General features: G+C 40.9%; 1 protein-coding gene across 4 annotated transcripts; it reads left to right on the forward strand.

Moving 5' to 3' along the window:
* The first annotated feature begins 11 nt into the window (after positions 1-11).
* On the forward strand, positions 12-24,294 carry LMBRD2 (LMBR1 domain containing 2). 4 transcript variants are annotated; one of them, XM_035100598.3, is made up of 18 exons: positions 12-400; positions 4,648-4,875; positions 6,471-6,559; positions 7,739-7,834; positions 8,211-8,378; positions 9,102-9,312; positions 9,748-9,822; positions 10,487-10,600; positions 11,233-11,416; positions 11,743-11,924; positions 12,787-12,920; positions 13,612-13,717; positions 15,901-15,998; positions 17,189-17,292; positions 17,965-18,011; positions 18,775-18,880; positions 20,079-20,211; positions 20,466-24,294. In XM_035100598.3, the coding sequence occupies exons 2-18, from the start codon at positions 4,702-4,704 to the stop codon at positions 20,524-20,526; spliced, it is 2,082 nt and encodes a 693-aa protein (XP_034956489.1). In that variant the 5' UTR covers positions 12-400; positions 4,648-4,701; the 3' UTR covers positions 20,527-24,294. The 4 variants fall into 4 exon arrangements, with proteins under 4 accessions (XP_034956489.1, XP_034956492.1, XP_088509097.1 ...); XM_035100601.3 differs by having other exon boundaries at positions 20,082-20,211; XM_088652971.1 differs by having other exon boundaries at positions 150-413; positions 20,082-20,211.
* The last annotated feature ends 810 nt before the right edge of the window (positions 24,295-25,104 follow it).

Consider the following 25,104-nt stretch of genomic DNA (forward strand, 5'->3'; position numbering starts at 1 on the left):
ACTCTTTGCGCATGCGCACAGCAGGGGAGCTGCCCCAATGGCTCCTGGGTGTTGTAGTCCCGTGCTGTGAAAGGGCTTTTTAATATTTTTTTCAAAGTATATTTTGTGTGGGTTGGATTTTTTTCCCCTCTCTCTCTCTCCCGTTTACCCATACTTCCTCACGGGCTTGAGGCCGAGTCGTGACGAGAAGGCGGCGGCGGCGGCGAGCGATTGGGTGAAACAGGAAATGCCAGGCGCGGCCGTGGCTCTGCCGGCAGCCGGCTTTAATGCTCCGCTGACGAGAGCCGGGCCTGGTGCCTGAGGAGAGTCGACGCCGGATAGACGCGGGAGCCTGCCGTGAGAGCTGAGAGGTGAGCGGCGGACGATGGAGCCGGGAGAGGCCTCGCCCCGTCAGCGCTGAGTAAGTTCCCCAGGTGGGAAGAGACGTTTCTTCCCAAATTTGGAAAACAAATGCCACAAGTCTTAAACGGGACCCTGATGCGCCCCATCCATCATAGCGGGGGAGGCTGCGACCCGCTCAGCCTGCTTTCTCTCTGTGGTTGGGCGGGCGGCTTCAGGGCACCGCTTCGCTGCCTCGTCTTCGTGGTCCTGTGAATGTGGGCCAGAGAGAGTCAAGTGTAAAAAACACTGCAGATGAGCTGTGCTTAGGGGAGGGCCGAGGGGGCATTGTTGCTGCTGCTGCTGCTGTGTTTTCATTTTGTACTCTTGTAAACCGCCCTGTGATCTTCGGATTGACTGGCGGCACGTAAATCTAAATATATAATAATAATAATTAATAATACAGGGTGTATGGCCACTCTAAATTCTAGTAGCGAACGTCTGTAAGGTATGTATTGTCTCCTGACAGCCTTTGCAACAGAGAGAACAGTTCTACATAATAGGTAAAAATTAGGACGCACCAGCCACTCTGCAGCAAAATGGGTTGTGCCTCTTGTCTGCTGAATTTCCTGAATGCCACCCACCCACACCCGTTTTTATGTTGCAAACCGCCCTGTGGACTTAGGGTGATGGGTGATTAATAATAGTAATACAGTAGTAATAATATATTGTTGGCATCCATCTGTCTCGAGAGACAATGGAGTGCTTCTCCAGGGATGAAGTCAAACAGCTGCATTATTTTATTTATAGAATTTATATACTGCCCTATACTCAGAGATTTCAGGGCGGTTCACAGAAAAGATCACAATATATAAAATCAAAATAAGAACAATAACCCAATAACACCCCCCCCAAATAACAACACCCCCCCCCAATTAGCAGCACTGGGGCGCAAGTCTGGGCAGTGTGTATGGAGGTCCTGGGCTGTCCAGACTACAAGACTCTACTGATCAGCCTCGCTGATGTGGTTCAAATGAAATCAGAGCAAAATGTTTGGCACCAGCTTCCCACAAGTAGCAAACTAGTGGAGCAGGTATGCAAGCTAAGCTTTAACTTTTATCCATGGTGCCTTTAACTTTTTAATTGTAGGGGGATACATAATAACATGATGTATCTCTTAAAAATGGCATGCCCTCTACCAGTACATGTACAGTGGTACCTCGGTTTATGAACACAATTAGTTCCGGAAGTCTGTTCATAAACTGAAGCGTTCATAAACTGAAGCGAACTTTCCCATTGAAAGTAATGGAAAGTGGATTAATCCGTTCCAGATGGGTCCCCGGAGTACTTAAACTGAAGCGTTCATAAACTGAATCATGGGTGTAATTGGTTCCGGAAGTCTGTTCATAAACTGAAGCGTTCATAAACTGAAGCGAACTTTCCCATTGAAAGTAATGGAAAATGAATTAATCCGTTCCAGATGGGTCCGCGGCGTTCATAAACCGAAAATTCATAAACCGAGGTGTTCATAAACCGAGGTTCCACTGTACTCTGAAATAGCACAGCTTATTCTACTGCCACACAATCCACTGCCTCGTTCTGTAGCTTGCCTAGGCCAAGCATAGAAGATTGTCCTACAAAACATTAGGTCAAATTCTAACTTTACCGCTTCAGGCACTAGGGGAAGTGGGTCATATTATTTTCCCCGTAGTTCTTCCCATGTAAAAGCTCCCACCATGTACATCGGAGAAAAGCTAACCTAAACATTAGTGAAATTTTAAAGGAGAGGTTCTGGCACAAAGAAGGAGGGAAATGCTCCCTTTGAAAAGTGCTTCCCCCAGACCAGAGAAACTTAAGGAGCATATTCTGAAAGGCAAACTAGTGTGAAGGCAGGAATTTGGACATGCATATGAAAAGTGGATAAATATGCTCCTTTGGATTGCTGCCTTGGTCTCATGGAATTTGATGTTTCAGTTTAAATGTTTCATATTGGAAGTCCAGAGGGGATTAAAACAGCCTGATAAATAAAGCTGCCAAAGCTTGCACCTTTTCTCTAGTCGACCAAGAAGCTAGTTGCCTGCCTTTTCTTACTGGAGGAGCAGAATCCCCTTCTCCCCAGGCAGTAAATGCAAGCTAGTAAACAAAATTGCCTTCTGTTTGGCAGCTGGCCTGCTGGCAGAAGGAGGATGAAGCAATTTGTCTTTCCTCTGCCAAACAGCTGCTCACTCACTTCTATGGAATTCGTGGTTGCCTATAGCTTGGCAGGCTAGTTGTTAAATACAGAACAGAAATAAAAGAATGGGAATAAGTCTAATTTTAGCATTTTTTCATGTGTGTGTATTATACCTCCTTTTCACAAGCATGGAAAGGCTATATACAGGTAAGGAGTGTTGAACTCTTCACCCTACAATTCAGAAAGCTTTCAATCACTTAACCTTCACTGAACACGTCCCATTGTGAAGACTGTTAATATATTTTTAGCATTAAAAAGAAACACAAAACCCACTGCAAATCTAAAGCAAATAATAACAGGCAAAAAGTCAGGAACAGAAATCGAAGCATCTTAAAAGACCAAAGGTTTTCTATCTTAATCAGAGTATCACTGGGAAGGGAGCCAAATGGATCTCCTGAGGCATTATGATGAGCACAGCAACAGGGAAAGCCTTACTACACATTCTTGTCAAATGAGCCTCAGATATTAACGGGATATGTGATAGGCATAGCTGCCAAGTTATCCCTTTTTTACAGGGATTTTCCCTTATGCTGAATAGGCTTCCTCGCGAGAAAAGGGAAAACTTGGCAGCTATGGTGATAGGGCCTCTTCAGACAATCTCAGAGAGCAAACATGCTACTATGGTGGGAAGCAGTTCTTTAGGTATCCTGGTCTGAAGCTGTTCATAAAATGTTTGAACGCCATATATTTAATTATGGAAATTGTCCAGAATTGCTTTCTTTGTAACTTCCAATTACTGCCTTCAACCTGCATTACACTTTAGGTGAACTTTTTCCCACTCTTTCCGCTCTCTTGTATGTCTGCAATGTTGAAGTTCAGAGTAGGGATGACTAGCCTGTGGCCTGTCAGATGTTGTTGGGCTGTTATCTCTGGTTGTTGGCCATGTTGGCTGAAGCTGATGAGAGCTGGTATACAACAACATCTGGATGGCCACAGGTTAGCCACTCAGGTTTATACAGCATTCTTGGGGGCCAACCTGGATATGATGGCAACATGCTGAACATAGAATAAAGTCTATTTCCACAATCGAAATAAAGCGGTGAGGAATGATTGGAGCACACCATGCTTTTTAGAAAGCCTTTTTCCCTCTAGCTGGGCTCTGAAACTGGAAGTAGCCTTGCTGGAAGAAAAACAGCTTAAAAATAAGAGGGTTTGAGTAGGAAACTGGGAGAGAGTGCATGCTCCTTCTGTTCCGCCTTGCTGTCATTTAAATTGGCCACTCCTTCAGCTGACAGGGAATTGCAAAGTACTTCACTTATGCGCCCCAAGCCAAGTTGAATAAAAATGTATAGAAGGGGACTTCTAGTGATGCTGCTTATTTTCAGACATACTTCCATAACCAGGGTGAGTGTTTTTAGAGACTTAAATTGCACTTAAAGGCTATTAATGCCATTCTGAATGCATTGTTACTGTTTAATCATTATGTACAGTAAGTGACTTGAAATCAAATTAAAGTGCTGTGAAGCAGCGTGGGGGAGAATTAACAGCCAAGATGCAGATTAAGAGCACAGTCATACAACATCCCAAAGTCAAATAGGCAAGAGCTATGAGTTAAGCCTTAAAAAAAGCACTTCAGATTGTGGTCCAAAACTAAATACAGTACTAGGCAAACAATGAAATCAACTGACTGCAAAGGGCTTTTTGGGTATTTTGATGTAATTATGGCCATCTGCTCTTCATTTCCTTAGCATTTCATCTGAAATGCTACAATATAGTTAGGATTCAAAGTAGACCTGTATTTTGTGGTGGGTGCACAAGTGATGATTAACTGGCACAGAACAAGCCAGGATATTAAGCCATGCTTTGCATACTGAAGGAATTTTTTTTTATTTTGTTTCGACTCAGACCAACACGGCTACCTACCTGTATCCAAAGCTGTTAATCATAATTTTTTGGTTCTGATAAAATAGGGAACTTATAGGTAACGGGAGACTTCCATGTTTGTTTGTGTGAAGGGAGTAGCAAAGTGATTGCATGCATGGTCATATGGTTCATTCATATCTATTAATCCAAGTTGTGATCTGAATGCAGCCAGGATGTTTATTGCAAATCATCGACCAGAGAACTTAATTAAACGTTGTTTGTTTTTATTATAGCTATGACATTATTATAGATGAGCTATACGTCCTTGTTGGAGTCAGCGGACAATAATGAGTGGTGCAGCTTTGGGCATTGAGATAGTAGTTGTCTTCTTTCTGGCATTAATCATACTACATCGGTATGGAGACTTCAAAAAGCAGCACAAGCTTGTGATTGTAGCTACTCTACTTGCTTGGCACCTCTGTTTTCTCATAGTATTTATATTGCCTTTGGATGTCACAACGGTAAGGAATTTCATTTTATTTCCCCACTTTGTATGAAAGTTGATTATTATGCATAAAGTGTTCTAGGTAGGAGTAGCAGATTTTCTTTTATTAGGTGGGCAGTACTGATACTTCTAAAAAGTTTATCAAGTTTCATGAAAGCTTTGATTTTCAAAATAATCCTTTGTCAGCAGGCAATATTGGAAACAATTTAAAATAAGAAGTGAGTGAGGATTTCGATGTCCACTATATACCATTGCTCTGTCTAGAATGAAATTTCAGCTTGGCTCCATTTTGATCATTGGTATTTACAGCCCCCTAGCCCTTTTGTAGATGTTATGCCACAAAAGTTACACTGATTAAAATGAGGCACAATTCACCAGCTTTCCCTAGCCCTACCTCTTTGAAGCTCCTGCAGTGTTCATTACCCTCTTTTTGCCAGGACTAATTTGAACTATCACTAGAGGAGCACAGCTGTTCTCTTGGTCCTAGAAATGCCACTCATGGCCTATAGTAAGGCCTTGACCCATCTTGAGGCCCTCCCCATTCTGACAAAGTTGCTTGCATGTAGGAAGTTTCCCCAGCATGAGCATGACTGCTGATGGTTATGATCCACAGTAAACCGGACCAGGTCTGGACAGTCAGACCCATGCTCTGCTGCTCTGATCAGTGAATTCCTTCTATGCCAGGCATAGGCAAACTCGGCCCTCCAGATGTTTTGGGACTACAGCTCCCATCATCCCTAGCTAACAGGACCAGTGGTCAGGGATGATGGGAATTGTAGTCCCCAAACAGCTGGAGGGCCGAGTTTACTTATGCCTGTTCTATGCTAATAAAGGTAAAGATAAAGGGACCCCTGACCATTATGACCGACTCTGGGGTTGCGGCGCTCATCTTGTGTTATTGGTCGAGGGAGCTGGCATACAGCTTCCAGGTCATGTGGCCAGCATGACAAAGCCGCTTCTGGTGAACCAGAGCAGCGCACGGAAACGCTGTTTACCTTCCAGCTGTAGCGGTCCCTATTTATCTACTTGCACTTTGAGGTGCTTTCAAACTGCTAGGTTGGCAGGAGCAGGGACTGAGCAACGGGAACTCACCCCGTCGTGGGGATTCGAACCGCCAACCTTCTGATCGGCAAGCTCTAGGCTCTGTGGTTTAACCCACAGTGCCACCCGCGTCCGTACATGGCCACAAAATAAATACCTGGAAATGGTGCATTATAAGTAAAGCTAATTTATTTGACCTTATGGTGAAAATGAATACAGGTGACTCCCCATTTACATGGAGGTTATATTCTGAACCCCCATGCACATATGCGAAGTCGAGTAAAATGGGGAGTTGCCTGTATCAGCTCAGCTGATGAGTGGGGAAGAAACTTCCCCACCCATCAGCTGTGTGAGAGCCACACTGTCCCCCTGTCTCTTGCGTGTGAGCGGACGGACATTGTGGCTCTCACACAGTTGATGGGTGGGGAAGCGTCTTCATAAATGGGGAGTTGCCTGTATTAGATTTAAATATGCAACTAAATTACCAGACTTCTTTATAACCTTCCCCCCACCCAAAAATAACATTTCACTTTTCTCTAATGACTGACTCTTTTTTTTGTTGTCTTCTAGACTATATACAATCGATGCAAGGTTAATCTGAAATCTAGTCCACCTGAAAGTACCACCAATAATGTTTCATACACTACTCCTGCTCCAAGGTACTTCTTATGCATAGCAATCTTAAACTACTTCTTTTCTGTGACTAGAAAATGCCTTAGTTACTTTATGAAACAAGTAAAAGATCTACTCTTTTCTAAAGTTCAGTTTCTGTGTGGCATGGGCACCGAAAGCCCCCATCAATATACAAATGAGAAAAGGATAAATCTCTCATTTTAAAAGGTTTCTATGCATTTTAAAATCTGATTGTGCTTTAGAAGTTGTATTATTTCAAGTACTGCTGTAACTGGAAAATTTGGGTGGGGGGCGGGAGGGAACGTTTAGTCAGAGTATCCCTTCCTCTTCCCCTGGCTTATTTCCTAACGACCACATCTTAAAGTGGAAAGGTATCACAACATTTCACAAATGCCTAAGATTATCTTGGTGTCCCTATAGGAAGAGTCAGTTTATGGTTTGTGGAGTAGCTACTGAAAATGCTCTGCACCTAAGAGATCTAGGTGGCAAAATGCTATTCTTAATTATTGTGATGGGATATATATGCGGGGGTGGGGTGGGGAGGCAATCTTTATAGCCTGCAGAGACTTTGGCACGTTGAAGCTCATTGACATCAGTTGCTTGTAGGTTTAGTTGGCCAGTAAGATTACCTGCAAACCTGTGGGAAGCCAGAGTAGGCACTGGATCACTGTGAACCAAATTTCTTCTCTGATTCCTCATTTGCCGTATGAAACATGATAGGCATGCGTTTTAGGAAGAAGATTGAAGTTAAAGAACCATTGTAAAGTCTGAGTAATCCACAATTTATGGTGTAAAACCCATATTGAGAAGGGTGGAAATTTTTATTCATGTGTGATGATGGAATAATTATAGCTGAGGTGTTATTCTAATCTTCAGCTTGACTCAAAGAAATCACTTTAATTTGCATGTATTGCTTTCATGACTCTTAAATAGTGCCCATTATATGAATTACAGTACTTCGGCCTTTTTTAAAAGGCTTCTATGATTGTTGTTTCTGGCTTTTTTTATTATTAAAAAAATAAAGCAGCATGGATTTCTGAATATCACAGTGTTCCATTTCAGACTAATTTGTGATTTTATGAACAAAAGAATTAATGTTACTTTGCAATAACATAATCTTTTTTTGATACAACTAAACATGACTTTTGGAGAAAAATGATGCTTTCTTCTATGTTATACGTAAATCTGCTCTTCTTTCTTTACAGAAAACATGAATGTTTCAAACCATGGAGTTATATTCCTGATGGAATTATGCCAATCTTTTGGCGGGTGGTATACTGGACATCACAGTTCTTAACATGGTAAGGAACTGGAGAAACTTCTGGAAGATTTGAAACAGCTCAAATGAATACATTCAAAGGAACAAAAATTTTGTTTAGTATTGTTTAATTTGTAAGTACTTGGGGACTGACCATTCATGTAGAACTTTTGGTTACTTTAATCCAGGGTTAACCAATGTAGTGCCCTGCAGATATTGCTGGACTACAACTCTCAACATCCCTGACCATGCTGGCTGGGGCAGATGGGAGATGTAGTCCATCAGATTTCAGAAGTTATAGCCACTGTTTTTCCAAGGCTTACAGTTATGTTTTGTTTTAGGCATGTTATGCTAACAAATGAATAGTGGATAGGTAAGATGAAATGGTTTTGTTCATTAATTTTGTTGCTTGTTTCTAGGATTCTGTTACCCTTTATGCAGTCATATGCTAGGTCCGGAGGTTTTTCCATTACTGGAAAGATTAAAACAGCACTAATTGAAAATGCAATCTACTATGGGACCTACCTTCTGATATTTGGAGCATTCTTAATATATGTGGCTATAAATCCAAAGTTCAACCTGCAATGGTAAGATTTTCTATACACTTTTATACTTAAGATCTTTATTTATTGATGATTTTATTTTGGTACACAGCTGATTTAAATCTATGTTATGGGGTTAGATTTAGAAGACATATTTTATGTCACATATAGTGAAATACATATAGTATTTTCATAACTTGGATTTTTTCAGAAATTGTCAGACTAGGAACCAAAAGGTAATTTGAGCATCGCCAAAGTTTTGTCACTCCCCTTGCCCCTGAAATTTCATTTCAGTGCTGACAGCATGCTCTGTTTTCAGAAGGGACCGACTCCACTCAGAGCTCCAATCATGTTTGCAAGCAGAACCAATCCAAGCAGGGCTTGCATTGCCAAATTCAAAGGGTGCCAAATGGAAGCCAGACACGAAAGAACACTCAGAAACGCATTATAAGGCACCTAATTGTTCCTCTAAGTCTGTGGCCTTACATATGACATGGGTGGGGTATTATTATTATTATTAAAGTTCAAGTGTGGAGCAGGTGGACACAGGTGGTGGGAAACTGCCTCACAGATCAAATCAGCAATGATGGCAGGCCTAGTCGGCAAAAGGATCCCCATCCCTGATTTAATGCTTCACACATAATGAGGGTGAAGCAAAAGAAATGTTCATCTAAATTAAAAATAAAGGGGAGAGAATGAATTTCTATTTTTAAATATATGAGTGAGCTTTGTTTGCATAAAGATAATTAGTAATTATCTCTATGTTAGGAGTCAACTTCAGACAATTGGAATAGCTGCTGCCAACACCTGGGGCCTTTTCCTTTTGGTGCTGCTGTTAGGGTATGGCCTGGTTGAAATTCCACGCTCTCACTGGAATGGAGCAAAGAAAGGTTACCTTCTTATGAAGACTTATTTCAAGGCTGCTAAACTGATGACTGAAAAGGCAGATGCAGAAGAAAACTTGGAGGATATAATGGAGGCAAGTTAATTCTGCAACCTAAGTGTGGATGGAAGTTAAGACCCTCATTTGCTTTGGAGATTACGGTACATTAAAGCAAAAAAAAAAAAAACTCACAAAATATCTCAGATTATACCCTATGCTTTGCTTATGCATGGGGAATTCCCTGCTTCCTGATGGTTTGATATTCCAGTTTGTTTTATAAGCCAAAAGTGGCTAAGTTGTGTCTCCCATATCTCCCCCTGCCCATCTCCTCCTCCACCATTTTTTCCACCACTTTTTGCCACCAGGGTGAAATGAAGTCATAAATAAGAATGCATTGCTGGCAGTTTGATAGAAGTCCTACTGCAATCTTATTTTTGAAAATATTTTTAACTTTAGCAGCGTTGCATCTTGCTGAATTGCACATGAATTGAAAGTGGGGGCGGGGACTCAACTGGTCTCTCTCTCAAACAGGAGGTTCGCAAAGTTAATGAAAGCTTCAAATACAACCACCCTTTGAGAAAATGTGTGGACACAATATTAAAGAAGGTAACAAATTTATCTTTGCAATATTATTGAATATCACGTTTTATCATGGGTAATGAAAATACCACTGCAAGGCTTGCCAGCCTAGTTGCCTGGCCAAGCAGTTAGCTCCCTCCTCTTTCCATTATGCCATGACATTGTCTGCTTGACTGGTTGGGGTCTGTCCTAAATCAATCAATCAATCAGTCAATCAATCATGGTGCAGAAGCAGCATGGAAAATGTGTGGAAGAATGGAAGGTAGAGTTTTTCCATTTATTGATTTAATATTCTGTCCCCCTCCCAACAGCTTTTGCAGCAAAAATCAAATCACAAGAAAGCTGTTGCATCACTGTTACCTGTTACTCTACCCCATCTCAGCAGCAGACACTTGTAGCCAAGAAGCAGCACTCATCACAGCAATCTCTCTGGCTGAAATGGTGCTATCCTATAACACACACTTTTCCACAGGGAGCTATTCTGGCTCCTGTTGCCACTTTAGAGGGTCAGGAGGAGAAGGTGAGAGGCAACCCCTACTCCCTTTCTGGCTGGAAAGTCTTGGCCTAGAAAAAGGAAGGAGGCAAGTGTCCTTTCAGCAGCTACTTATGAGGGCTTCAGGCTAGCTAGCTTTGCTGTGGTGATGTGTAAGTGCTGTTAATATGTGTTGAGACTATTATCTTTTCATTTCAGTGTCCTATTGAGTATCAGGAAAGAATGGGTAGGAACATGGATGACTATGAAGACTTTGAAGAAAGGCCCAATACCTATCCAACAGAGAAAAACCTGGCTAAACTTCATAAGCAGGTAACTAGATAGCTTAACTGAAACGTGTATTAAATTTATGTAGACCTGTTCCATTTCTAGGTGAATCTGCAGTCAGCTAACGCGGTTTGTATACTCATTCCAAAAGGGTTTGTTTTTCTAATAGAGCTGGTGTGCATCTGAACCAATAATTGATTTTTAAAAAATATTTCCAAGGCGGTTGTAAAAACTTGTGCAGAAGTCGCTCAAAGCATGAGAATACTTAGCCCGGATGCTGCAGGGGAGGCAGGAGAAAATTAATCAAAGACTAATAAATCAAAAAAAGTTAAGGTGAAAGTGAAGTCTCTGTGCGTTTAATGTCATGTCACACATTCTACTTTGCAACTTTGGACTGCGAATTCATAAGACATAACGGGTGGCCATAGACATTGCTGTGCATGGGAAGCTGTTTTCAGTTTTTGTTTTGTGTGTGCATTAGTGTGTGTGTGTGTGGTACATCACTTTGAGATATATGAGTAAGGCAATAGAATAATAATAAAATGTGCATTTTTAAGGAAGTAATACTTTCCTCACTTGGTGGAATATTTGAGCCATTTGTTCTGTTTATTTATCTCTCTACCGCCACCCTGGAATTATTGCCGTAAATAATTAGAATGTTGTTTTTGTTTCCGTAGGTAATTTATTCTGTTCAAAGGCATCGTCGTACACAGGTCCAGTGGCGAATTCTTTTAGAGCAAGCCTTTTACCTGGAGGATGTGGCAAAAAATGAAACCAGTGCAACTCATCAGTTTGTTCATACTTTTCCATCTCAAGAACCTGAAAACAAGATTGCTCGGTATCTCTATACACCAACTGTTGGTAAGTGTTGTTCTGCATATTATAGGATACAAAATGCTAGAAAACAAATAGTAAAAACTAAAGTCCGTCACAGCACACTGCCCAGATCACTCCAACCTGCGCCAGCAGTGCTTGCACAAACAGTTACAATAGGCTGCGGGAGAAAAGAATGTCTGTTCATTTCTCCTGTACCCAACTTAAAGTCCTCTTTCTCATCATAATAGTTGTCATTCATTTCTACAGTGGCTGTTAGAGGAAATGAGCTGCTTTGAAATGATTTTTACATTTCCTTCCCTTGCTATTTCCTCGTTTATTAACTTTTTCAGTAATCATATATATTTTTCCAGAGTGGTACTGGGAGTGTCTGCTGAGGCCATGGTTTCACAGAATCCTTGCAATTATTTTGGCCACATTTTCTATCATTGTCGTATGGTCGGAATGCACGTTCTTCAGCACAAGGCCAGTTCTGTCTCTGTTTGCAGTCTTCATAAAACTGGCAGAGAAGAATTACAACTATTTCTACATAGAGGTCAGTTTATCAACTCTTAATGACATTTGGGACTTCTAGAGTAGTTTGCTGGTTTCTTAAACGCTTGTATCTTCTGATAGTTTTAGAGTTGGAGTTTGAGAACGGTGGTTTGGAGGGAGCAATTGTGGTGGAGTTCGGGGGATTTTTGTGGGTGGAGTCTGGCTTTTCAGATGGTGTTCCCCACAATACATGATTTCATGTATATGTGTGGTACAGGAATGTAACTCCCATGTAAGTGAGGAAATGTCTGTACATAGTAATCTCACAGCTGTTTCTTTTGGGGGGGGAGTAGGATGGTCATGCAGCTGATTGGCAGCTGATCCCATGGTACAGCCTTATTCTCACTAAGTTTTCTCCATGCAATCAAGTACAGTGACTTGTGACCTTGCAGAGAAATATACTGTACAGTTGTACCCTGGAAGTTGAACGGAATCTGTTCCGGAAGTCTGTTTGACTTCCAAAATGTTTGAAAACCAAATCGCGGCTTCTGATCGGCTGCAGGAAGCTCCTGCAGCCAATCAGAAGCTGCAGAAGCCCCGTCAGACGTTTAGGTTTTAAAAGAATGTTTGCAAACCAGAACAATCACTTCCGGGTTTGTGGCATTCGGGAGCCAAAATGTCCAGGTTCCAGGACGTTCGGGATCCAAGATACGTCAGTAGAAGTATGAATAAGTCCAAAGAGCATGTCATTGGTAGGCCCTTGTTTTGTGCATCATGCAAAACAGTGTTATCTGCACCCTTGCATTTGCATAGTCTGTTCTTATGCTATAACCCTTTGTATAAAGAATGCATGATCAATTTATAAAGCAGCTAACAAAGCAGATTATACTTGACTGTAAACACAATCTTTGTCTGTTTTGCAGATGGCTTGTTTCTTGACCATCTTTTTCCTCAGTATCTGTGTTTACTCTACTGTCTTCAGGATCCGTGTGTTCAACTATTACTATTTAGCTTCTCACCATCAGACGGATGCATATAGTTTGCTTTTCAGTGGCATGTGAGTAGTTAATTAGTGTATTTCTTGAACAGCTTTAAATAGTTAAAGGTGACACAATGCAAAAATTACACTATAACATACTTAGTTCATAACCCAAGTACATCCAAAGAACACCATCTTCCTTGATTTGGATTCACCTCAAATACAGTATATCAGTGTTGGGAAGTCTTTTGTCCATTTGCCTAATTAGGTCTGCTAGGCCTTCCCATTTAGCCCATGATACCATCAAGCCACATCTACCTCTCCTACACTTGATGTCATGTATGATGTCAGATGTGAGGCAGGGGGAAGACACAGCTTCCTGCTAAAAGCAGGATTTGCAGGCACTGCAAAAGACACCAGGATCCATAAAGTTCCATGGAAAGGAAAATGATTGTCCTGACTTCAATTAGACATCAGGCCAACTAACCAAATAGATTCCCACCCCAATATATAAATGCTTGATAGTTGGTGACAATTGCTTGTAGAACAGACACAGATGTTGGCTGTTTTGTTTACTACTAAGCATTGAAAGAATCTATGACAGAGAGTGCTCAAAACATGCAATAGGCATACATGAAAAATATAGATACAGCTCCTAGATGATAGTTAGCATGCGGTTGGTTGATAAGATCTTAGTAATGTGGAAGGAAGATGGAGATGCCAAATACAGAAGAAAACTGCTTCAGAATTGCCAACTCTTTTTATGCAGGCTGTTTTGCCGTTTGACTCCTCCACTGTGTCTGAATTTCTTGGGCTTGACTCATATGGATTCAACAATTGCAAAGAGTTTAGAACAGCCAACTGCATATACATCTGTAAGTAAACAGAATATGTTTTGCTGTAATGTGTTTCAACAGTAGATGTTAAATGATGTTCACAGATCAAAGTTGAAAGTGTTTTGCCAAAAATGAAAGTTTCATTGGGTAAGAGCCAAGCCAACTTTCTGGAAGTGATGTTCTGTCTGTCCTTTCCTGCCTCATGCACACACACCCATCCTGCTCTGGAAGGTTTCCCCACTGGGGAGGAGAAGCTTGGAAAATTCCTTTTGTGTGTGTGTAAGTCCATTGCACAAGAAGGATGCTGCAATTGGATATTGTTGATTTCAGCTCAAGATTTCAACTTTGTTGGGTTTTATCTGACTTCTCTTTTGGCTGCTTTTTACCAGATAGAAGCTCTTCTTTAGTTCAAATATGTGTACCCCTACGCTGGACATTGTTTCTGCTAGCAGTAACTGATATATTGCATTACATTACATAATATTACATCCATCCACAGTCTTAAATCCTCTTAATCTCAATAGAAGATGCCCAACTCTTCCACTGAATGAACTGGGAAGAACTTACAGCTACAATCCAAAGCCCAGCCACTGACTTGTGGGGCTTTGTGGAGCAGCAGGACCATACTCACAGCCCTGCTGTACATAGTGGCAGAATGAAATATGGGGCAGTGGGAGGATGATCTCTGCACCAGCCAGGAGCTGGTGCAGAAATCCACCAAGGTCTTACCACACAATGACAGCTGAATAGATCCTGAGCTAGCTCAGCCGCTCCCCACCTCTGGAATGCCACCTGAAGGGATCTCCCAGTGGCACACCTGTCCTAGAGGGCATAAGAGAGAGCCCTTTATCAGTAAAGTGATGCTGGCATCACTCCATTGGTAGTGGCTGGCAAGAGGCCAGCAGAGTTGGGTGGGAGGAATGCCTCAAAATAAACACAACCACCAAGTCCAGTGCAATGATTTGGATTGCTCTATGCCTTTTTATTGTATTGCACCCATAATGTTTAATTAGACATATAGCATAATCATAGATTTCTAGCCTGCCAATTCTTAATAAAAAACAGTGCAATAAAATACTATATGCAAAATGGCTCCATGACAGCTTATCCTTCCTGCTGAAGAATGTATTCTAGTTCTAGAGTTCTGTGGTTTGACGGTAACTACCAAAAGCATCCTCTGTGCGCCCTTGTTGTACACAGCTTGAGTCTAAACTGAATCATGAAATGACACTTGCAGCAGATCAAGGTCATTGCAATAAAATATGCAGCCCCCACCTATTTGAGGCATTGAGTAGTTACCAGTAGCAGCAGCTCCTTGAATTGCATCGGGACTGCCATGGAAACAGAACACGCCACTTTTCTGCCAGCAGGTGGTGGCACAGAGCAAGTTGTTAGATCTGCATCTAAAAGCTGTCTCTTAAAAAATCCACCTCTTCCCCCCTCCTTTTCTTCCTAATGTAACACTAATGTCTCAACAAATGAAACTGGCCTGTAGAAAATGTAACTTGAAAAAAGAGACATTGCACATACAGTGGTATCTCTGGTTAAGAACTTAATTCGTTTCGGAGGTCCGTTCTTAACCTGAAACTGTTCTTAACCTGAGGCACCACTTTAGCTAATGGGGCCTCCCGCTGCCGTCACGCAATTTCTGTTCTCATCCTGAAGCAAAGTTCTTAACCTGAGGTACTACTTCTGGGTTAGCGGAGTCTGTAACCCAAAGTGTTTGTAACCCGAGGTACCACCCAGGGTACCACTGTACTTTTGCAAACCAAGAAATCTTTAATAAAAAATACATTTAAAAAATACTACTTTGAGTTGGTGTATTTAAAATGGGCATCAGACTTCCCATTCCAGTTGATTGTACTCATGAAGAGGTAGACCATAAAACCAACATCCTTGCTGGTTGTCATCTGTGGCAAATTATAATCCAGTTTTGTTCTTTGGTAAGTAGCTGCCAGTGGTACTACAATGTCCCAATTATGGAATTGCACAACAGGTACCAGCATTGTTAGCACTGTTGCGCCAAGTAAAAACATACCTGTTAGCCCAAGCCTTTGAAGGATTTTCATTAGCCTACCATAGCTCTAATTACAGTGGCAATCTGGGGTTTTAATTATTGAATTGGTTACTACTTTGTTAATGCCTTAAAGTTGCAGTAACGAAAACACCTGAGCAGTGGTCAAAATCGCCAAATTAAACCTCTGTTGCTTTTTGCCTTCCAGATTATGGGATCCATGAAAGTGTTGTCCTTCATTGCAGACGGATTTTATATCTATTATCCCATGCTGGTTGTCATTCTTTGTGTTGCTACTTACTTTAGGTAAGTAACAAGTAATTCAGATTTATTTTGTTTGCTGGGATATTTGAAATGGCTAGTCCATTTCTTCACCTGTATATTTGGGTGTTTCCAAAAGGGTTGGGAAAACTTAATTAAACAGGTGCCATCCTTGCGCAGTAATAGAAATATCAACGTTCTTTGTTAGCATCAACCTTCAAGTGCTTAGTCGACCATGCTTCCTTTGTTTTTGTAACACTGTTTCCAGTCACTGGCAGAGGAAGAGGAGTGCGGGGGGAGTGCACCGCCCCCTGGTAGCGCAATCATGGTGGGGTGCTATCTCGGCTGCCCGCCCGCCCGCACTGGGTGCCACGCCCCTGTGGGCGGTGCACCATGCCCCCGGGCGGCGCGCCAACCTGCCCCGCCTGCTCTCCGCCCCCCGGTGCCGGAGCATGAAGCTCTGCCACTGTTTCCAGTTAAGTTAGTTTATGATAGCCTTAATGTTTACCAGCAGAGTAAGCCTCTTGAGTTAGTGTGGGTAGAAAAAGATGGGATGCAAGACAAGCTCATAGTCAGGTCATAAGTGACCAGAATGAATTTGTACCATAGAATTTAGAGTAAGCTACTCTACCCTTCCCATAACTCGTGTCTTCTCCCATATACAATACAACAAGCAGTTGTATTCTATTGTAGGTATCCATAAGTTGATAATGGTTCTTGGTACATACACTTCAGCATTAAATGTATTTTAAGGATTTTAAAGGAGTACTATGAACGAGCTTTCATTTCTTAATGAAACTGGACTTCAGATTTCCCCCCCAAAAAACCCAGTTTCCCCGCATGCACCATATATGTTCACTTATTTATGTTCATTTCCTCTTTGGAAGTGAGAAACAGTTGGGGGGTCACTTTTCCCAAATCACATTTTTTAGAATTGTGGAGTTGGAAGGGATGCCAAAGATCATCTAGTGCATTTGCATTTATGTGTAACATAGGAGTGCCCCCCCTCATTCATTATATTATTCTTTTTCTGACTTGAGAGAGCAGAGGAGGGGTCAGGAAAGGGAAGTAATAAGTTCAGCCACCTTTCAGTCTCACCCTAGAATTGAGGTCAAAACAGTTTTGAAGTCAAACCCCCCCCCCAAAGGCAGTAGGTCACATCTCACCTTGTGGCTGATGTCTATGCTTTTATTTTTTGGCAATGGAAAGAACTCCCCCCCTCCTTCTTTTATCAGTTTAGGAACTCGATGTTTGAATCTTTTGGGATTCCAGCAGTTCATGGGAGACAATGAGATGACTTCGGACTTAATAGATGAAGGAAAAGAGTTAATCAGAAGAGGTAAAAAGAAGAAGAAATATTTTATGGTTTTTAATTTTTAAAACTGTTGTAAGCGACTGTAGAGAAATAGATGGAAGCTAGCATCACTGCCCTAACCATGTCAACTCAGAAGTGAGTCCTATTGAATTCAATTAAATTTACTCCCACACAAGTGAGGTTAGGAATGTAACCTAATATGGCACCTAATCCTATATATGCACCTCTGCTAGCATTTCTCAAAATAGGGAGAAAAGAAAGATAAACCAACTACTTTTCAGAGCTACTGCAAATCTGAAACATTTTGTGCATGATTGAATTGTCTAATTTTGTTAGTCGGGGAAGGAATACAGGTAGATAATGCGTTAACGGAAAAATGAGTATATTGTGCACTGGAACTCAAAGGTGCAGGACCATATGAAGCATTAAGTGCAGTTTAAGAAAAAGTTAATTTTGTAAAAGTTTGTGTTTTCTTCCCCCCCTCCCCGCTATTTCTCTGATTGTCTTTTTTCACTGTTAAAGTGAAAAAACAGCAAAAACCACCTAGGACAGAGCATTGTTGTTTGAAATTCTGTAAGTTTATATGAATCGATAGAAATAAGTTTAAAAAGTAAAAAAAAAGTATAAAAAAGTAGAAGTTCAGATTAAATTTACAGAGGAATAAAAAGTAAATGAAAGTATTTTCTCTCTCTTTAGAAAAAAGAAAACGGCAAAGACAGGAAGATGGTGAAAACAGGAGAAGGGTATATATGAACAGCTCACTATTTTTCCTAGTCAGTAAGAGACAGCGTCAGAATTGAAACACAGTACAGTTATGTGCAGAGTTAAACTTAAATACCTAAGAGCCCTGATGGATCAGGCCAGAGTCCAGCCTGTTCTCACAGTGGCCAGACAGATGTCTGTGGAAAGCCTGCAAGCAGGACCTGAGTGCAACAGTTCTCTCTCTAATTGACACTTCCCATCAACTGGTATTTAGAAGTGTGCAGACTCTGACACTGGATGTAGAGCATAGCCATTGTGGCTTATAGTCATTGGTAGCCTTATCCTTGATGGCATGCCTAGCTTTGTATAAGATTGCTGCCTTGGTTATATTATTTAGGAATGCACCAGGTTATTACTGCACATTTGAAACTTGCATTCTGTGTAGAACATCAGTTGCTCACCTTATGTGGTTTAAAATAAGGTGATGCTAATTTTTATCAGCTGAAGTTGTGCCCCACAGAGTTCAACCACAGACCTACATAAGGAACAGGAAAGGTTTTTGACTTGTAGCAGGCAGGTCTGCCCCTCTGTTGTGCCGGCCAGTCTTTCCACTAATCTGTAATAAGGATCCTGGAGATCTATACTGTAAATCTATAAAGATTTCAGAAGATTGGAGAGAGTGATTTAATATCATTGCAATAAGAATAATTGTCAAACAATATTATTCTGCTATTACATGTGTTAGAGGATGTATAGGTTTATACAATCTGTTGTATGTGTTTGTTTTGTTTTGTTTTTGACCAGGAATGGAAAGAACGATATGGGAACAACCGTGAAGATTCTTCTAGAAACAGAAATGTTCAAACAGACCAAAAAGAGTCTAGCTTCACAGAGACTAATACAACTAGATGTAAGAGCTTATCTTGTTTGCCATGGCTTTTGCTTAACAGAAGTAGTACAGTGGTACCTCGGGTTACAGATGCTTCTGCTAACCCAGAAATAGTACCTCGGGTTAAGAACTTTGCTTCAAGATAAGAACAGACGTCGTGCGGTGGCAGCGGGAGGCCCCATTAGCTAAAGTGGTACCTCAGGTTAAGAACGGACCTCCAGAACGAATTAAATTCTTAACCCGAGGTACCACCGTACTGGTATTATGGTGCTCCTCTTTATTTCAGATTTAGGTTCTTTCCAGCACTGCAGTAAATTAGGCTGCATCTACACTATCCATTGTGTAATCAGCATCCTATCACTTTAAACAAACATAGCTTCTTCCAAAGAATCCGGGTAAGTAGTTTGTAATGGGTACTGAGTTAATAAGAGACTTCTATGCCCCCCACAGAGCCATGATTCCCAGGGAACTTTGAGAATTGTTGCTCCATGAGAGAAGTGGAGGTCTCTAAACAATTCCCAGCACCTTTGGAAAGTAAAGTTAACACTGTTCTTGGGGGGGAGTTTTGACTGTTTAAAGTGGTGTGAAACTGTTTTCAATGGGTAGCCCAGATAGGGCCTTTGCCTGCTAGCTTTTTTTCTCGCTTGTACATTCTGTATCAACTTCATGAAACCGAGACAGAGCATTTACACCTCTCTCCTGCCAAGTGATCTTTTCTCTTCCTAAAGGGAGGAGTGACCTGCTAGTTCAGGCCTGACAACTGCTTTCTTTATCTGAGGACCATGGCTAGTCTTCTGTATTTTGGTTCCGGTCCTGCAACCAGCTATACGTGGATTAGTCTGCTTCTTAGAGATTTTGATGAGACTTGAGTATGAGCAACTTGGAATCAAGTTTGAAAATAATTAAATAAGTTTATGAACCAGTGCTGAGTGCTGCCTTAAAGCCAGTTGATATGCTGTGCTGATTTTGGGAAAATACACATTAGAAGAAGAAGAAGAAGAAGAAGAAGAAGAAGAAGAAGAAGAAGAAGAAGAAGAAGAAGAAGAAGAAGAAGAAGAAGAAGAAGAAGAAGAAGAAGAAGAAGAAGAAGAGAAAAAGCTGCTCTAAACCCTCAAAGCCATATGCTCTGAGCTTTGGAAACCCTGATGGCCTATTGACAGTACCATTGATTTATTGATTGATTGATTAAAAGGTTTAAAAATATTTTTCTTCTTTTAAGCAGTAGCTTCTAAGTACACCAGATCAAATGGGAGGAATGAAAGGGACAGAGTCGAGCTTCTTCAAGATGCAGAACCTCTGGACTTTAATGCTGACTCGGTTGGTGAAGATCCTCTTGACTCTGATTCAGGAAGGTCAGAAATCCTCCAGGTTTAAAACATATTGGTGTGGGAATCAGCAATAAATAAAAAGGGGTCACGTAACTATAAATACCTTATTCTTTCTCTCCAGCCATCATTATATTCTAACTTATATTTAGGATCTTTTAAAAGGCAAAATTAGAGAATATTTTTTTTAGAGATTATGGCTTGCTCTTCCTTTTCAAGTTTCATAACATACAGTTGTTTTAACACAGGTTCTTCATATAGTTTCTTTATATACTCTACAGGTACCAGCCTGGTGGAAGATACCTGTCGATGTCACGAAGCAGAATATTTGACGATGTCTAAACCAACAGGACTGTGTCTTGCATCCATCGCTGTGGTGAATGTTCTTTCAGTAATGCATTCTGCAACCAACATGACCTCACTTTACAAACAGAAAACAGAATGTGGGAATAAGAAACTTTCCCCCTTTAAAAATTCACTTTGTATAATTAATTGCCCTGTATGTGCTGGGCTAGAGCATTGGCTTCTAAAACTGGAACCACCTCAGCTGTGCCTTGCCCATCTTCTCTGCCCGCTCCTTGAATGCCCCTTCCCCCCCATAATATGGGAATTGTGAGCCATAGGCAGAGAGCAGTATGGCAACAGAGAGAGTGACCCAGAAGGAAGGGAAATGAAGGGATTTGGAGGGTGGGAATGGGATGCTAGGCAGTGAGCCATTGGGGGGTCAGTCTTATTCTGGGTATGATCTGTTCTGAACTGGAAGACCTTGTGTTGATTTTGCTTAGAATCCTCTGCAGGATTCACTTGTGTGTAAGCAGCCACTGATACATAAAGGTGTTCTGTTGGGTCTTTTACAATTGAATCAGGGAAATAATTCTTAGTCTGTCAATTGTCACTGTAGATTCAGTTTTAAATAAACAAATGTAGGGCTCAGCGGGAGTTACCATTCTTACATGTTGAAGGTTATTTGGGTTTTCTTTCTGTCCCCTTTCCTTTGTCCCATTTTTCTTTCTTTTTTTAGAAGGCTGTTGCCCTTTAAAAAAAACACACAATGCAGCTGGGTCATTGTAAGTGCAACTTAGTCATAGTTTGATGCAATTGCATGGCCTACCTTCAATTCAAACCATGGGCGTGATTAAAGAAGCCACTCTGGTCAGGTCATAGACTATCATTGACTGGCCTTCACCTCAAGTTTGGGAAAAGCTGGAGAGATTTAAGGGCAAATCTCTGCAAAATTTACTTCATCATCTGGAATGCCTGCACATCAACCATCTGAATCGAGAATGATTTCTGTCAGCCTTATATGCATTTGAATGGCATTAGCATGCATGATAGGAAAGACCCAATAGAATCTTAAATGTTCACTAGCACTGACTTAAATCCATAGATACTAGCACATGCTTAATGAGGAGGAAAAAATATACCACAGAGATTTTATGTATAATAGCTGCAGCTGAAAATCTATTTCAGCTAAACCACACTTAGTGGCTCGTCTGTGCTAAGTGTTGATTTCTGCTGGAGGAAAGTTCATCACTTCAGAAATAATGCACTGTTCAAATAGTTCTTGAAGTGTATGAAACTGGACCTTTCCTTTTGAAGAAGTGAGCTTCTCTGCAGAGTAAGATTCCTTAATTGTAAACAGCACTGGTGGCAACCCAGTTCTATTGCCTTTCACAAGGAATCCACAATTTCATGGCACATGTGCTTTTCGCACTCAGCGCAGATTTTCACTGCAAAAGAATAAACGCTTCCTCTTTCCAAACAGAAATGTCTGTCAGGAAACGCCAGCGAATGTGCTACATAATGGGCTTCATCAGTGCTGGGTGGAAATATGTGACTGTAAATGGGGCTGGAGGAAATAAAAAAGCAAATGTCATTTTGAGGGATGCTTGCCAATCATCGTAGGACACCTGGGAGTAAGTCTCCTTGAACCCAAGAGGGTTTACTTTTTGAGTAGACGCATATAGGACTGCACTTGTTTGCTTTCTTAAAATGAAGGCTAATGGTTGGCCGTGACCATATATTGTAAAGCTACGAGGACAGATATCCACTCTTTCTTACCAGCATGTTTCATATATGAGGAGGAGCTTTTTAACTTATTACAAGATCCTTGGGTATTTTAGGAAAGCAAAGGATTTGAGTGCTTTGTGTATTGAAAAGCATGGCTGTGATCCTGCAGACAGGCTGTTCAAATTCCATTGATTTTGATAGGATTTAAGGAGCCTAACACTGTGCAGGATTGCAGTCCTTAAACTAGATGTTACTAGGCATGGGTAGACTCTGCTGCTTTCTCCTTCTTCATACCTAAACAAAAAAGGTGTGATGCCATATTGTGCATTGCTCCACCCCTGCCTCCCATCATTGGCTATTGGCCATGAGGACAAGGTATGACACGTCTATGTCATGTCGTGCATAGATGTTACAAGGAATGGAGTGGGGGAACAGTAGTGGTTTATCCATGTCTCATATAACATTTTAGTTAAGCATTTTAGGATTTGGGGGGGTTGGGCGGTGCGCGAAATCAGTGTTAATGTGATTCACAGTAGCTTCAGTGAAGTGTCATTTAAGTAATGCATATGTTGAAAGTGAATGACTCTTGAAAGCATGTTGTCTCTTCAATTAACTGTGATTTCACTTTCATAAATGTTGGAATTCAATCCAATAAATGGTCTGATGCTGAATCCCAGTGCGTGCACATCTTTGAAAACCAGTGGGCACCTCATATATCCTAAGTACGTATAATCCATTAAACATGGCACAGAACATATTTTTAAGTTTTTTTAAAATATATATATATATATATAAAGCCCTTAATGTTTTATTTCTCCAAAACACTAATAGAAAATGGATTGTGACATTAAAAGGGATTTTTACATGTTGAAAATGCTGGGACTTTTAATGTTGTTCTTAACTAGTGCTAATCAGCAAACTGTAATGTGGATATGTGAAATATTGCATCAGAGATGTCATGTTTTTAATAGTTCACTTCTTTTGAACAAGGGTATGAAGCCTTTAACCCCCTAGGTGTTGCTGGACAAGCCCCATCACCCCTGACCAATAGCTTTGCTACCTGGGGCTGATGCAGATTGGGGGCCCATCAACATCTGGAGAGCCACAGGTTCCCCAACTCAACTTTCAACTGATGAAAACATTGTTATAAGAAAACACATGCATTGAGACTTCTGAAAGCTCCCTAGCACTTGATTCGGATGATGATGGGTGAAATGCCAAATTGTAGTTTACTTCTCATGTTTTGGAAGGTAAGCAGAGGTTTACTGGTGATCTTCAAGGTGGGCAAGTCCTACTGAAACTGGTTGATATGGGATGATTTTCAGTACAAGTGAGGTGAACTGACATTATCGCGAAACACACTGTGTCTCACTGGTGCTGCCTGGGGATGGGCAGTGATACTAACTAAGGCAGCCCTGTGTCTGAGGTCACTTTTAGAGTGAGGCCAGGGTTGCTTGGTTGATGTCCCTGAGACCTAAACTGCATGATGCTAATATTTCAAAAGATTCTAGTGTCTTCCTCTTTATACACCGCTGTGGAACTTCAAACCAAAACATAAGTTTTGAAAACATTCTTGCTTTTGCTTAGAGCTCTCTATCTACACTGGTGGTAGCAGAACAGACCACCAAACAGAATAATGCACAGGAATGTAGTTTTTCAAGTCACAGTTTCTAAAAATTCTAGTGGTACTTGGATGTGACTGTGTTGAGATTCTATGGTGGTGTACATATTTTTTTGAACTTGTGATAATTTTCTGGAACCTTACACTTAATGCGTTTATAAGAATTTTTAGATTTCTTGTTTCAACTCAGATAAGCGAGAATACAGTTTTCTTAGCTTCTGCAATCATGCAACACTTGTCTTTGCTACTGTCACTGATTTATTTCCCTGTTAATGCCTCATTCGTGGTTAAGGTACTTGTTGCTCTCCTACTGCTAAGTAAACAGCATTAGGATTTGGAGTCATCAACAGTGAGATGTATATTTGCTGCCAGTGTATAATTATTTATATCTAACAAGGGATATATGAATCACTATCTTAATAAATTAAAATGTAATGCTGTATATTGGTTGAAATTAAAATTAACTTTATTACATCATGCTTCCATTGTCAGTGTTTGCTTGTAATTGTAAGGTTATGAAGAATGAATACAGTAAATTCAGTAAATTAGCAGAGCATATAGTCCATGGGGTCACAAAGAGTCGGACACGACTAAACGACTAAACAACAACAACAACATAGTCTTAAGATGCAATGAGAGTCGTATTCATGAACAGGATCCATGCCCTTTTTTTGTTTTTCCTTAAAAAAAAGAAATAGAATGAACGTATTTGTTGACCTAATTAAAAAAAGGTCCTATTGATAAACCGAATAGTATAGATAGATTCAACCTACATTGTTGATTTGCCTGTTTAAAAAAAATACAGTGGTACCTTGGTTCTCAAACTTGATCCGTTCCGAGAGTCTGTTTGACTCCCAAAACCATTCGAAAACCAAGGCACGGCTTCTGATTGGCTTCAAAAGGTGTGGCTTCTGATTGGTTGGACGCTCGGCTTCAAAAATAATTTGCAAACCAGAACAGTGACTTCCAGGTTTGCGGTGTTCAGGAACCAAAACGTTCGAGAACTAAGCTGTATGAAAATCAAGGTACGACCAAGAAGCTCACTTTCAACTCATTTTTTACATCGCTGAAGCGGTTCTGTTTTGCTCTATTGTACTAAATTTGGACTTGTACACACTCGCTACCGACAGATATCCCATGGGAAAGAAAGCACTTCCACGTAAGATATGGAAGCAGTGCTAAGTTTCTGTACTTCTGTACACTTGCTCAATCTGTGTATTGATTGCAGCGGATAGATTATTTAAACCTCTCCAGCTCTCTCTGTGCCTGAGCACAATACTACATTTCTT

The sequence above is a fragment of the Zootoca vivipara genome, chromosome 10 (genome assembly GCF_965207765.1).
Source record: "Zootoca vivipara chromosome 10, rZooViv2.hap1.1, whole genome shotgun sequence".
NCBI lineage: Eukaryota > Metazoa > Chordata > Lepidosauria > Squamata > Lacertidae > Zootoca > Zootoca vivipara.